Raw genomic sequence first — 16112 nt, 5'->3', positions numbered from 1 at the left:
ACGTGTTTATTTTTTGTAAATAAGGCCGCGTGAGAGCTTGTTTTTTTGTGGCACAAGTTGTACTTTTGAACTGCACCATTGGTTTTTTGCCATATTGTGTACTGGAAAACGGGAAAAATATTGAGAGCGCAATGAAACTGCAAAAAAAGTGCAATTCCACAATTTTTTTTTTTTTTTTTTACCATGTTCACTAAATACTAAAACTGACCTTCCATTATGATTATCCAGGTAATTGCGAGTTCACAGATACCAAACATGTATAGGTTCTGTTTTATGTAAGTGGTGCAAAAAAAAAAAGAGGTAAAGTTGCTTTACCAATTCCAATGTTTGGGAATTATAATATCACCCTCTCTTATAGATTGTGAAAAAAATAATTTACTTTCCTAAATGGAAAAAATCAAAATGAATAATGGCGGAATGCTGCAAATTGCAGGAAGATTTAATCTTATTAAAATTGTACTGATGCCTCAGATTTTGTACATACTTCACAATGAACCTGTCTGGCAACCCCTGAATTGATTCCACAAGATAATCACACTTTTTCGAGACCTAATCTGGCATAATGGTCACTCCAGAATCAAGTTAGATTCCCTAATCCGTTGTTATATTTTTTAACCACTCAATGCCAGCAACTAAGGGGGTGGATAGAGACGTTACTAAAAGACCCAATATCAACATTATCCAAAATGTGGTAGGTGGTGGACCTTTGTTGAATAGTCTGGATGCCGGGAAATTTAATAGCCTACCGATATTCCGTACGTTGAACCTTATTAGGAAAGTTTGTTCTGAGGTTAAACAAATTAGGCAAATAAAATTCTTTACGATATATTCACCCATATGGAATAACGAAAATCTCCCAGAATTTGCGAATTTATCTGAATTTAGATATTGGAGGAACTTGCATTGGGCTTTATATGCATGTTTAAACTGGAAGTATTGAAATAAACTACTTTAAGGCAGGTGAAATTCCTCCTGTAAACACTCAAAGGTTTTGAGTTGGTCATTACTGATTAACTGATTAACATATAAAAGTCTAACAGGCTCTACATGCATGTGTCGTGACTGTCACACAGCCGCAACACATGCAGCTGCGGAGCTGAACATCTGATCAGCCGAAACGATCCATGAAGCCGGGTTCCCTCGGCAGCTTATTCGGTAAGCGCTATAGCTTGCCGAAGAAGCCCTGACCCAATCAAATTCGCTCAACTCTAGTGTTTTGGCCTACAAATACTGTTGTAAAATACTGACCATATACTGAACGTGTGAATGTTGCCTTACCCAGACAACACATTGATTTATATAGGCAATGTGCAATTCTTAATTTCTCCTGTGGTGGTTCTGAAGGAAAACTGAACCTTTACTGACAGTTTACCCATGGATTAGAGCTGAACATAGAAGAACGCTTGTAGACATTCTTTTATCAGCTCATTGTCAAGGAATCCTTTTAAGGCCACATTCACACGTTCAGCATAACTCCCAACCGCCCTGGGCAGTCACGATTTTGAGACTCTGTCCCGGCCAGGAATTTACTTTTCCCACATTGCCTCAGACCAAATGTACCGTCGCTTTAAACTGCTAGCGCAATTGCTAGCTGTGTCGGATCGCAGCAGATATTGCTCCTCGCTCTGACACTGACTGGCGCAGGAGACATGGAGAGGTGTTTATCAGTGGTGTACCGGAGCTGCAGTGATGTGAGCAGTCAGTGGTGTGGCTCGGCTGGATGACATCATTCAGCGCTGTGGGAGGGGCAGCTGCTGGCTGCTGCGAGGGAGTGCAGTGCACTGTGAGAGTTGTGTGTGTGTCTGTAGGTATGTGTGAGTGTTGTGAGTGTGAGTGTTGATGGAGAAGGCGATGGGGGTGGGGAAGAAGGCAATGATGGGGGTAGGGTAACTATGTGTGGCCATTATACTGTATGCAGATACATGTGCGGCCATTATCCAGTATCCAGCATCATGTGGGGCCATTATACTGTACGCAGCATCATTTGGGGCCATTATACTGTACCAGCATCATGTGGGGCCATTATACTGTATGCAGCATCATGTGGGGCCATTTTACAGTATGCAGCATCATGTGGGGCTATTATACTGTACGCAGCATCATGTGGGGCTATTAAACTGTATGCAGCATCATGTAGGGTCATTACACTGTACGCAGCATCATGTGGGGCCATTATACAGTATGCAGCATCATGTAGGGCCATCATACTGTACGCAGCATCATGTGGGGCCATTATACTGTACACAGCATCATGTTGGCCCATTATACTGTATGCAGCATCATGTAGGGCCATTATACAGTACGCAGCATCATGTGGGGCCATTATACTGTACACAGCATCATGTGGGGCCATTATACTGTACGCAGCATCACGTGGGGCCATTGTACTGTACGCAGCATCATGTCGGCCCATTATACTGTATGCAGCATCATGTGGGGCCATCATACAGTACGCAGCATCATATGGGGCCATTATACTGTACGAAGCATCATGTGAGGCCATTATACAGTATGCAGCATCATGTGGGCTCATTATAATGTATGGAGCATCATGTGAGGCAATTATACTGTACGCAACATCATGTGGGACCATTATACTGTACGCAGCATCATGTAGGGTCATTATACTGTATGAAGCATCATGTGAGGCCATTATACAGTATGCAGCATCATGTGGGCCCATTATACTGAATGGAGCATCATGTGAGGCCCTTATACAGTATGCAGCATCATGTGTGGCCATTATACTGTATGCATCATCATGTGGGGCCATTATATAGTATGGAGCACTGTGTGGCCATTATACAGTATGGAGCATCACGTGTGGCCATTATACAGTATGGAGCATCATGTGTGGCCATTATACAGTATGGAGCATCATGTGTGGCCATTATACAGTATTGAGCATCATGTGTGGCCATTATACAGTATGGAGCACTGTGTGGCCATATTTTTTTCTGTTTATAATTACTGTTTATGAAACAGTGTGATCAACAGTGCTAAATGGGTGTGGTTGGGGCGTGGATATGGGCCTGACTAGTTGTGAAACGTGTGTGGTCAGGAGCGTGGCCTAAAATTTTTCACAGCGCACGCCTGCAACATTCCCTCTTTGCCCTCTACAAAAGTTGGGAGGTATGCGCTCAGTATTTGGTCAGTATTTTACATAAAAATCAGGAGTCGAACAGTCAGAGGAAACACGTGCACCACTTCTGCATTTTTCACCCACTCCTGATTTTGGCTTTGACATACTGAGGTAAAATGCTGACCAAATACTGAACATGTGAACGTGGCCTAACAAGAATAGACTGCTTAAAATAGATAACTCATGGCATTCCAATAAAGAGTGATAACAGTAAGTGAACTTTTCACTCTACTAAAATTTAAAGGAGTTGTCAAGTCTTAAGTTACAAGTCTGCAGTCACTCTATGTACCTGCAGGCTTGTAAATCCTCACATTATACACATTACCGTGCTGAGTAGATGTGCGTGGCAAGTGTATTGAGTGAGTTCAGATACAGTCCAGTTGGAATGTGGCCAAAAGTATGCATATCTCGTACTTGCATTCACATGACCACCCAATCCCGGTGCCAGCACCGGAGAATCTTCACAGCGGGCAGTGCAAGCCACGTGAGGATTCACAAGTCTGCAGTCATATTAAGTGACTGCAGATTTGTAGCTTAAGATCAGACAACCCCTTTAACAAATTATACTCTACTGCTTAAAGAAAGAGCATGTAAAAATTATTGGGACAGTAAAATGTGGTAAAGTGAAAAAAACAATATTCATTAACATCTTTAGTTGAAATTTGTTTAAGTTTAGTTGTAAATTTCCAGGAAGCATGTGTACAGCAAATTGAGCACATTGATTTCTTTTAATTATTTTTTATGTCTAATAAAAGTAATCAAATTCTTTATTTCATGCCAAAATTGTCTGTTAACCAAGCCAACCACTTACACAAGACAGCCAGTGTCTAGATAGAATTAATTAGATTATTTAATCCCATCTGCCTTTTATACCTCATGGAGCAGTTCTACACGTCTTTAACAGGAGAAGACTTGTCCTGAAATTAAGGCCAAGTGAAGCTAAAACTATCAACCTTTGTTTAATCATTTATGCTTTGGTATAATGAAGGGACACACCTTGTTCTCCATCACTGTGAAATGCTTTTATTAAAAGAAAGGGCTTTTCAACAGATTTTGGAAAATTTGCAAAATCCGGCAGGTCAATAGATTCAAATTCAAAGACTTCTGAAAGACAAGGTAAAGGGTTAGGTCAAGTAACATCTACTGCCATATTATTAATTTACCATTATTATTGACGTACGCAGAATCTCTAACACTGATTAATTTAAACTATGGCTACAAATGTGTTTATCCTGCACACTATATAACGCCATGCTTAATGAGTGGGCAGACTAGACTCTATTATTATTATTATTATTATTATTTATTTATTTATATAGTACCATTAATTCCATGGTGCTGTACATGAGACGGGGTTACATCAAAATACAAATATCACTTACAGAAAATAAACTAACAATTACAGACTGATACAGAGGGGAGATGACCCTGCCCTTGCGGGCTTACATTCTACAGGATTATGGGGAAGGAGCATGACTCTACATGACAAGATGTAAAAGCTGTGATTTGTGTTCTGACTAGGGTTGATCAGATAGCTTCAGATAAGTGCCTATCCGAATAGCTATAGGGCTTCCCGAATAGCTGCATCGGTAACCTGGATACCTGGAGCACCGCAGCTGTATGTGTCGTGGCTGTTTTACAGTCACAAAACATGCATGACTAGTCCAACAAACAGACTGTCCATGCATGTGTTATGACTGTCACACAGCCGCGACACATACAACTGCGGTGCCAAACAGCTGATTATCGGGAGCGCTCCACATATCCAGGTTACCGATGCAGCTATTCGGATAAGCACTTATATCCAAAGCTATTCGATCATCCCTAGTTCTGAGCCATTTAGATGTTTCCCACCTCCTTCATCACCCTCCAGTCCTCCTTACGCTGTGTTACTAAAATACTAAGGGCCCAATTAATCAAGGTGTTTAAGCTAGTTTCCTGGTGTAAAACATCCTGAAATATTGCAAAATTTTACTGCAACTTGAAGTTGCACAAAAATGTTACAATTTTTGGTGTTTTTATGCCAGTCCCAGCCAGCTTAATCAAAGTGGGTGGAGCTTGGGCAGGGCATGTTAAGGCCACCCGGAAAACTGATCAAAATTTATGCCACATTAGTGGTGTATATTATGCCAGTAATGTACCCAAGTTCCCGAGTGGAATAGCATTTCTAAAAAAGGCTCAAAAAAGTTATAAAATGTGCTTATTTCATTTAGAGGCATGCATCTCTTTATGAATTAGGCACATATTACTCCCGCGGTGCCTTCATGAAGACTGGTATACAAAACATTAACCCCTTTACCACCAAAGGTGGTTTGCACGATAATGTCCAGAACAATTTTTTAAACTCTGACCACTGTCACTTTATGTGGTTATAACTCTGGAACGCTTCAACGGATCCCGGTGATTCTAAGATTGTTTGTTTTCATCACATATTATACTTCATGATAGTGGTAAATTTTCTTCAATATGACTTGTGTTTGATTGTGAAAAATATTGAAACTTGGCCAAAATTTTGCATTTTTCAAATTTTGAATTTTCATTCCCTAGGACAACTTAGATGTGTCACACAAAATAGTTAATAAATAACATTTCCCACATGTCTACTTTACATCAGCACAATTTTGGAACCAACATTTTTTGTTAGGAAGTTACAACGGTTAAAAGTTGAAAAGTGATTTTTTCATTTTTCCGACAAAATTTACAAAATAATTTTTTTAACCCCTTAATCCCATTAGACGTACTATCCCGTCAAGGTGACCTGGGACTTAATTCCCAGTGACAGGATAGTACGTCCAGCACGATGAGCTGCGCTCACGGACCACCCCTGGCACATTAACCCCCGGCATCCTTCGATCAAACATGGTCGCAGCGTTCCGGGGGCATAGGGAAGCATCGCGCAGGGAGGGGGCTCCCAGTGGGCTTTCCTGAGACCCTCGGTACAAGGTGATGTGCTCACCTTGTACCGAGCGTCTCCTCCCTGCAGGCCCCGGATCCAAAATGGCCGCGGGGCTGCATCCGGGTCCTGCAGGGAGGTGGCTTACCAGCGCCTACTCAGAGCAAGCGCTGGTAAGCCTGCAGCCCTGCATGTCAGATCGCTGATCTGACGCAGTGCTCTGCAAAGTGTCAGATTAGCGATCTGACCCTATAACATGATGCCCCCCTGTGGCAATGTTATATAGTAAAAAAAAAATATTCACATGTGTAAAAAAAAAAAAAAATTCCTAAATAAAGAAAAAAAAATATTGCTCCCATAAATACATTCCTTTATCTAAATAAAAAAAACAAAGCAATAAAAGTACACATATACATATTATACATTTAGTATCGCCGCATCCGTAACGTATAAAACTGTCCCACTAGTTAACCCCTTCAGTGAACACCGTAAAAAAAAATAAAAAAAGAGGCAAAAAACAACCCTTTATTATCATACCACCGAACAAAAAGTGGAATAGCACGCGATCAAAAAGACAGATATACATAACCATGGTACCGCTGAAAACGTCATCTTGTCCCGCAAAAAAACGAGCTGCCATACAGAGTCATCAGTGAAGAAATAAAAAAGTTATAGTCCTCAGAATAAAGCGATGCAAAAATAATTCTTTTTTCTATAAAATAGTTTTTATTGTATAAAAGCGCCAAAACTAAAACAAATCTAAATGAGGTATCGCTGTAACCGTACTGACCCGAAGAATAAAACTGCTTTATCCATTTTACCAAACGAGGAACGGTATAAATGCCCCCCCCCCAAATGAAAATCATGAATAGTTGGTCTTTGGTCATACTGCCTCACAAAAATCGGAATAAAAAGCGAACAAAAAATGTCACGTACCCGAAAATGTTACCAATAAAAACGTCAACTCGTCCCGCAAAAAACAAGACCTGTGGACCAAAATATGGAAAAATTATAGCTCTCAAAATGTGGTAACGCAAAAAAAATATTTTTTGCAATAAAAAGCGTATTTTAGTGTGTGACAGCTGCAAATCATAAAAATCCGCTAAAAAACACGCTATAAAAATAAATCAAACCCCCCTTCATCACCCCCTTAGTTAGGGAAAAAAAAAAAAAATGTATTTATTTCCATTTTCCCATTAGGGTTAGGGCTAGGGTTAGGGCTAGGGTTGGGGCTAGGGTTAGGGCTAGGGTTGGGGTTAGGGCTAGGGTTGGGGCTAGGGTTAGGGTTGGGGCTAGGATTGGGGCTAGGGTTAGGATTACATTTATGGTTGGGATTAGGGTTAGGGGTGTGTCAGGGTTAGGGGTGTGGTTAGGGTTATGATTGGGATTAGGGATAGGGGTGTGTTGGAGTTAGGGGTGTGGTTAGGGTTGGGGTTAGGGGTGTGGTTGGGATTAGGGGTGTGTTTGGGTTAGGGTTTCAGTTAGAATTGGGGGTTTCCCCTGTTTAGGCACATCAGGGCTCTCCAAACGCGACATGGCGAGCGATCTCAATTCCAGCCAATTCTGGGTTGAAAAAGTAAAACAGTGCTCCTTCCCTTCCGAGCTTTCCCATACGCCCAAACAGGGTTTACCCCAACATATGGGGTATCAGCATACTCAGGACAAATTGGACAACAACTTCTGGGGTCCAATTTCTCTTGTTACCCTTGGGAAAATAAAAATTTGGGGGGCTAAAAAAACAAAAATGATTTTTTATTTTCACGGCTCTGCGTTATAAACTGTAGTGAAATACTTGGGGGTTCAAAGTTTCCCAACACAACACAACAGTTCAAAGGTTCAAAACACATGTAGATTAGTTCCTTGGGGGGGGGTCTAGGTTCCAATATGGGGTCACTTGTGGGGGGTTTCTACTGTTTAGGTACATCAGGGACTCTGCAAATGCAACGTGATGCCTGCAGACCAATCCATCTAAGTCTGCATTCCAAATGGCGCTCCTTTCCTTCCGAGCTCTGCCATGCGCCCAAACGGTTTTTCTCCCCCACATATGGGGTATCAGCGTACTCAGGACAAATTGGACAACAACTTTTGGGGACCAATTTCTCCTGTTACCCTTGAGAAAATACAAAACTGGGTGTTAAAGATAATTTTTGTGGAAAAAAAATTATTTTTTATTTTCATGGCTCTGCGTTATAAACTGTAGTGAAACACTTGGGGCTTCAAAGCTGTCACAACACATCTGTATAAGATCCTTAGGGGGTCTACTTTCCAAAATGGTGTCACTTGTGGGGGGTTTCAATGTTTAGGCACATCAGGGGCTCCCCAACGCAACATGGCGTCCCATCTCAATTCCAGCCAATTTTGCATTGAAAAGTCAAACTGCACTCCTTCCCTTCCGAGCTCTGCCACATACCCAAACAGTGGTTTACCCCCACATATGGGGTATCAATGTACTCAGGACAAATTGCACAACAATGTTTGGGGTACAATTTCTCCTGGTAAACTTGGGAAAATAAAAAATTGGGGGCAAAAATTTCATTTTATTTTTTATTTTTACGGCTCTACATTATAAACTTCTGTGAAGCACTTGGTGGGTCAAAGTGCTCACCACACATCTAGATAAGTTCCTTAGGGGGTCCACTTTCCAAAATGGTGTCACTTGTGGGTGTTTCAATGTTTAGGCACATTAGTGGCACTCCAAACGCAACATGGCGTCCCATCTCAATTCCAGCCAATTTTGCATTGAAAAGTCAAATGGCGCTCCTTCACTTCCGAGCTCTGCCATGCGCCCAAACAGTGGTTTACCCACACATATGGGGTATCCGGGTACTCAGGATAAATTGTACAACAACTTTTGGGGTCCATTTTCTCCTGTTACCCTTGGTAAAATAAAACAAATTGGAGCTGAAGTTAAATTTTTGTGAAAAAAAAGTAAATGTTCATTTTTTTTAAACATTCCAAAAATTCCTGTGAAACACCTGAAGGGTTAATAAACTTCTTGAATGTGGTTTTGAGCACCGTGAGGGGTGCAATTTTTAGAATGGTGCCAGACTTGGGTATTTTCTATCATATAGACCCCTCAAAATGACTTCAAATGTGACGTGGTTCCTAAAACAAATGGTGTTGTAAAAATGAGAAATTGCTGGTCAACTTTTAACCCTCATAACTCCCTAACAAAAAAAAATGTTGTTTCCAAAATTGTGCTGGTGTAAAGTAGACATGTGAGAAATATTACTTATTAAGTATTTTGTGTGACATATATCGTATATAAGTGCGAAATTTTTTAAAATTTTCACCAAATTTCCATTTTTTTCAAAAATAAACGCAGGTAATATCAAAGAAATTTTACCACTATCATGAAGTACAATATGTCTTGAGAAAACAATATCAGAATCTATCCAAGCCCTTGCCTCCTCCTGCTGTCTCAAACTCAAAAATATTTCCCGGATCCAGGCATTCCTTGACTGCGACACCACAAAAACGCTAGTGCATGCCCTTATCATCTCCGGCCTCGACTACTGCAACCTCCTACTCTCTGGACTCCCCTCTAGCACTCTGGCACCACTCCAATCCATCCTACACTCTGCTGCCCGACTAATCTACCTGTCTCCCCGCTATTCCCCAGCCTCTCTCCTATGTCAAGCCCTTCACTGGCTTCCTATCGCCAAGAGACTCCAGTTCAAAACCCTCACAATGACATAAAAAGCCATCCACAACCTGTCTCCTCCATACATCTGTGACATGGTCTCCCGGTACCTACCTACATGCAACCTCCGATCCTCTCAAGACCTTCTTCTCTATTCCCCTCTCATCTCTTCTTCCCAAAACCGCATCCAAGACTTCTCCCGTGCTTCCCCCATACTCTGGAAATCTCTACCCCAACACATCAGACTCTCACCTACCATAGAAAGCTTCAAAAAGAACCTGAAGACTCACCTCTTCTGACAAGCCTACAGCCTGCAGTGATCCTGAACTTACTGAACTGCCACACAACCTGCCCTACCCTCTCCTAGTGTGTCATCACCCATCCCCTGCAGACTGTGAACCCTAGCGAGCAGGGTCTTCCCCCCTTATGTACCCGCGTGCCTTGTTTTTTGCTCATGTTTAATGTATTTGTCTATATTTGCCCGTATTCACATGTAAAGCGCCATGGAATAAATGGCGCTATAAAAATGTATAATAATAATAATAATCACCGGGATCCGTTGAAGCGTTCCAGAGTTATAACCTCATAAAGGGACAGTGGTCAGAATTGTAAAAATTGGCCCGGTCATTAACGTGCAAACCACCCTCGGGGGTTAAGGGGTTCACGTCCATATCACACTCGAAATCACTTTGAGAAGTCTATATGATAAAATATCCAAAAGTGACATCATTCTAAAAACTGCACCCCTCAAGGTGCCCAAAATCACATTCAAGAAGTTTATTAACTCTTCATGTGCTTCACATGAATTTACTTCAGATCCAAATTTTTTTAATTTTGAGAAGGGTAACAGGGAAAAAAAGACCACAAAATGTTGTTTAATTTCTCCTGAGCATGCCGATGCAGAGCTTGGAAGGGAAGAAGCGCCATTTGACTTTTTGAACGCAAAATTTTATGGAATAATTGGCAGTTGCCAGGTCATGTTTGGAGAGCCTCTGGTGTGTCTAAACAGTGAAAATCCCCCACAAGTGACAATATTTTGGAAACTAGATGCCTCAGGGAACTGATCTAGATGTGTGGTGAGGACATTGAACCCTCAGGTGTTTCACAGAAGTTTATAACGTTGAGCCATGAAAAAAAAAATCACATTTTACCCACAAATTTAGCCCCAAATGTTGCATTTTCATAAGAGTAACCGAAGAAATTGTACCATAGAATTTGTAGTACAATTTTTCCTGAGTACACCGATACCTAATATGAGGGAGAAATCTACTGTTTGGGCGCACGGCAGGGCTCGGAAGGAAAGGAGCGTCATTTGACTTTTTTAATGTAATATTTCCTGGAATCATCAGCGGACTTCATGTCCAGTTTGGAGAGCCCCTGTTGTGGAACCCCCTCCACAAATTACCCCATTTTGGAAACTAGACCCCTTAAGTAATTCATTTAGATGTGTGGTGGGCCCCTTGAACCCCCAGGTGCTTCACAGAAGTTTATAACGATGAGCAGTGAAAATAACAAAAAAATCACAAAATCACATTTTCTCCACAAAAATTTTTTTTTTTTGCTTTTTTATAAGGGTAATAGGAGAAATTGCACCACACAATGTGTTGTGCAATTTCTCCTGAGTACACCGATACCCCATATGTGGGGTAATACTACTTTTGAGACACAGTTGAAAACTCAGAAGGGAAGAGGCGCCATATTGGAGTCCAGATTTTGCTGGAATGGTTTGAGGGTGCTATGTCACATTGGCAGAGCCCCTGAAGTGCCAGAACAACAGAAACCCCCTATATGTTAACTCACTTTACAAACTACACTCCCCAATAAATTCATCTAGGGGTGCAGTAATCATATTGACACCACATGTGCCTCACAGAATTTGATACGATGAGTGGTGAAGAAAGAATAAATTACATGTTTACCACTAAAATGTTGTTTTAGCCCCAAGTTTTACATTTTCTTTAAAGGCTAATAGGAATTTTTTTTTACAACAAACTAAGGTGCATTTTTTCCAATACCCTATATGTAAATTGGGAAATTTTTCAGGCACAGTGCAAAGCTCAGAAGGCAAAGAGCGCCAGCTTTTACTGTTATGGTTTGCAGATGCCATTACCCACTGGGAGAGCCCATGAGGCGCTAGAACAGCAGACCCCCCCCATAAGGGACCCCATTTTAGAAACTACACCTCTCAATTAAGTCATCTAGGGGCGCAGTGATCATATTGACACCACGGGTGTGTCACAGAATTTTATACCATTGGGCAGTGAAGAAAAAAGAAGTACATTTTTACCACCAAAATGTTTTTTTAGCCTCAGATTTTACATTTTCACACAAGAAGTGGGTGAAAATGGCACCATAAGTTGTCCCACAATTTCTACTGAATGTGGCAATACCCTATATGTTGCTGTACAGTACTACTTAGCCATACGGAGAGACTCGGGAGAAATGGAGCACTATTTGCCTCCTGGAGCCCAGATTTTCCCACAACAGTTTGTGGACTCCATATACAGAGCCACTAATTGCTAGAAGGTCAGAATCCCCCCTCAAGTGACCACATTTTGGAAATTCTAAACCTTTGGGAATTTATCTACAGGTGTAGTGACGATTTTGACTCCATGGGTATCTTTCAGAAATAAGCAGTAATGAATGTTGCAGAGTGAAAATTTTAAACTGCCATTGTAGTGACAAGTATGCTGTTAGTGACCAGTACATTATGTCTAGCGTGTGCTTCTGGAGACATCAACTCGTAAGTTAGGTGGGCTCTCATTGCTTCAGAAATACCAAACATGTGGACTCTATATATGATTTAGGCACACTGTGGGGCTCAGAAGGGAGGGGGCATTTGTATTTGGGAGTGGAGAATTTGCTGAATTTCTTTTGGAGGGTGAGGAGCCATTTCGCTTTTCCAGAGCCTTTATACTACCAGTAAAGTGGAAGCCCCCTATATTTCCGTTAACAGATGACAGACCTAAGTGGGAACTTGCTTTTTTTGTGGATTGAGTTCAAGGTTTTATTGGGAACATTTTACATAACGTTTGGGATCACATTTATCCGGCGCTCTACGGCACTTACTTTGGAGTTTCGATCTAAAACTCTGAGTGACATGATTCAGATGAAACTCCAGAGGGATCATCACTATAATGAGGCAGTAGATTTACTTTGGACTTCGTCTGACCTCTGTTCAGCGGTGTCCTTTTCAGAAGTGCACAAAACTGTAGCCGACGGCACTTTTATGCTAAAAAAGGATGGACACCACCGAATCACAGGTCAGATCGCGTTCACAGTGCCTCCATCTGCCTCATTATAGGGAATATTCTGTTGAGGGTTCCATCTGAATCATGTATTTCAGAGAATTACACGGAAACCTTGGTGTAAGCACTCAGTGTAGGGCACAGGATAAATGTGTGTTGAGCCTTACTGCAATTTTAGGGAGGCAGGATGATAAAATCAACAGCAGGTGAAGAATTTGCTTTATTTATTTTTTACACCGTTTCTTGTTCAGAATAAGGGATTAGGTGACTTTACTCCTCTGGTCGGTGCTATTACAGCGAAACCAGACTTATATGATTGGCTGCTGTCACACATTTTAAAACAGCAGAAAAAAGGCAGCAACACTAAACTGCCCAGGTCTTGGAACAAATGCACTGCAGAGTGCAGCCAGCCCATAAAGCAAGATGTTAGCAACACAGGTGCAAAATACCAGATCAACAGCCACTCTCCACCTACACACTCCAGGAGGGGATGAAGGCCCACATACGGCATTGTTCACACAAGGGTACTGCATAGTGTCTGGTTCACAGCCTATTAGTCACGCCCCTACTTTTCGATTAGGCGGGCTGGCCAGCACACTCTCAATGCATCCCAGTGCGAAGACCCCTCATGCGAGACCGAAAGTGTTTGGGCTTGGCTGCACCCCGAAAAATATAGTGCAAAAAATATACAAAAATAGTGAGGTATTGGTTGATATTTTGGCCAAAATACGCAAGCTCGTACCCACGCCAAGGTTCCTCACGCTTACGAGTCCTACACTAAACTAAATAGCAAAGCCACTAAAGACTCAAGGTCTCCACACACTAAAAGACGTTTTTTATTACAAAAACTAGCATTTTTCATCACCATATTTGGAGAGCTAACATTTTTCCATATTTTGGCCCACAGAGTCATGTGAGGACTTGTTTTTTGCGGGACGAGTTGACGTTTTTATTTGTACCATTTTCAGACACATGACATTTTTTTTGTTCGCTTTATATTCTGATTTTTGTTTGGCAGAATGAAAAAAAACAGCAATTCAGGAATGACTTGTTGTGGGTGGGGTAATGTCATTTCGGGTGTGGTAAAATTGATAAGGCAGTTCTATTCTTCGGGTCAGTACAATTACAGCAATACCTCATGTTTTTTATGTTTTGGCACTTTTACACAATAAAAACTATTTTTGCATCACTTTATTTTGAGAGCTATAACTTGTTTTTTCTGCTGATGGAGCTGTAAGGCAGCTTGATTTTTGTGGAACAAGATGACGTTTTCAGCGGTACCATGCTTATTTATATCCACCTTTTTTATCACGTTTTATTCCACTTTTTGTTTAGTGGTATAGCATCGCTTGTATAGCCGATCGCTTGTATAGCATGGGAATGCCCTATGCTATGTAAACTGTCAGCTCTGCACTGACAGCTAAAGGTGCTGATCATGTACTGTTCTAGCAATTTTACTAGCTCTGGTGACACGGATGTTGTCATGACTACATCAGGTCACCATGGCAACGATCGAGACCCCACGTTATATCGCGGGGTCTCCGATCCAAAGGCAGAGGGGCTGTCATCCCTCTGCCTGCTTTCGAAATGATGCAATAGAATTCCATTGAAGCATTTAGGGGGTTAAAGTGCCGGGAGCAGTGCGGGACCACTCCTGTCATTTAGTGCCAGGCGTGAGCTGTCAGAATCAGCTGACACCCAGCGGAGATCGCGCGTGCACAGCCTGTGGATGCGCACGATCGCATGAACATAATAATTTCTCCCACGTCAATAAGTACCAGGGCGCAGGGACATATTATTACAGACCACGTTGGAAACGGGTTAATGTTATAGAATTACTTCCATAAAAGTTTTCATCCTCTTAATATATTGCAGTAATCATATTATATTGCACAGTGTATGTAAAATTGCTCATTTTGTCTTTCTACCCAGCTAATTCTTCTCTTTTCCATTAGTTCTATTTCATCACATGATTAAAAACTGACTAGCTGAATTCTTCTAAGCTCTGTGTTTTATTTTGAATGGGGCAAAAGGGGGGTTATTTCAACTTTTATATTTTTTTTATATTTTTTAGAACATTGTTTCATTTTTTCTCTACTTTTTACTTCATTCAATAGTCCTCTTACGAGACTTGAAGCTACGATCATCTGATTGCTTGTGCTGCACATAGCAGGGCTTCAGCTCTGCTATGTGTGACAAAAATCATCATCTCCTGTGACCGGCAGTCATAAAAGATCTGCAATGACAAGCATGGGGGTCTTCTGGAGATCCCGATTGTCATGCTAACCAACCGGCACCCCGCAGTCATGTGGCAGGTCAACCGATAGGCAGGGTTTGTGACACTTCCGGAGCTATTGTGTTAAAAGCTGCAGTCAGAGATTGACAGTGGCATTTAACATGTTAACAGAAGCGGGTAAATCAGTGATTCCACTGGCGGCTGTTAGGGGCACATTACAGCTGATCAAATCAGCTGACATTTAAAAAAAAAAATGCGGGCTCACCGCCTGAGCCTGCATCAAATGCTGGGGACTCGACCTATGGCGTATCTACATGCCATATTTCGTGAAGAGGTTAAATGGTAACCGTTGTTTTAATTATTTCATAAATCAATAGTTCATATGAAAATAAGCAACTTTTAATATATCTTATCAGAAAAATGTGCATCTTTCACTTCCCGGACTGATCTTTAACTCTCAGTTCTAAAATCTGTATTCAGTGTAGACAAATTTTCCCACTACTGAGATAAGAGATGACACTTGATGCTTTAAAATCTTAAAAGAGGAGGGAGGAGATAGGGGCAGACACAGACATTCTACTGCAAGTTCTCCTGAAAGCAATTGCAATTCTCCATGTAACTTTATAAGCACCAACTTTCATCTACAGTGGCATGTAAAAGTTTGGGCACCCTGGTCAAAATTACTGTTATTATGAACAGTGGCTGGTATAGTGTAATGGTTAAGTGCACAGCTTAACCATTAGACATAGGAGACTGGGGTTCAAATCCCAGCTCTGCACTGTTTGAAATAGCATAACTACTAGCACTATAGTGCCTACCTCAATAAAAATGAGAGTGTCATGAACAAAGAGAGTCATGCCAGGTCAGACGTTGCCCAGGTTAATGAGGTCAAGGAACCAGGACAATCTGATGATAAATGGGCTACTGGAACAAGCCATACATGGACAAGG

The 16112-nt window shown here is 41.4% G+C and overlaps 1 protein-coding gene across 1 annotated transcript in view; it reads right to left on the bottom strand.

The window, feature by feature from the left end:
* The window catches only part of LOC143817701 (uncharacterized), a 385700-nt gene that overhangs the window by 47653 nt on the left and 321935 nt on the right, over positions 1 to 16112 (bottom strand). The window contains exon 19 of the mRNA XM_077299189.1: positions 4139 to 4246. Coding sequence (XP_077155304.1) covers positions 4139 to 4246 — 108 coding nt within the window. The remainder of the gene's footprint in view (positions 1 to 4138; positions 4247 to 16112) is intronic.

The sequence above is a fragment of the Ranitomeya variabilis genome, chromosome 3 (genome assembly GCF_051348905.1).
Source record: "Ranitomeya variabilis isolate aRanVar5 chromosome 3, aRanVar5.hap1, whole genome shotgun sequence".
Taxonomy (NCBI): Eukaryota; Metazoa; Chordata; class Amphibia; order Anura; family Dendrobatidae; genus Ranitomeya; species Ranitomeya variabilis.
The sequence above is the reverse complement of the archived record's forward strand: the minus strand, read 5'-3'. Positions and strand labels throughout refer to the sequence as shown.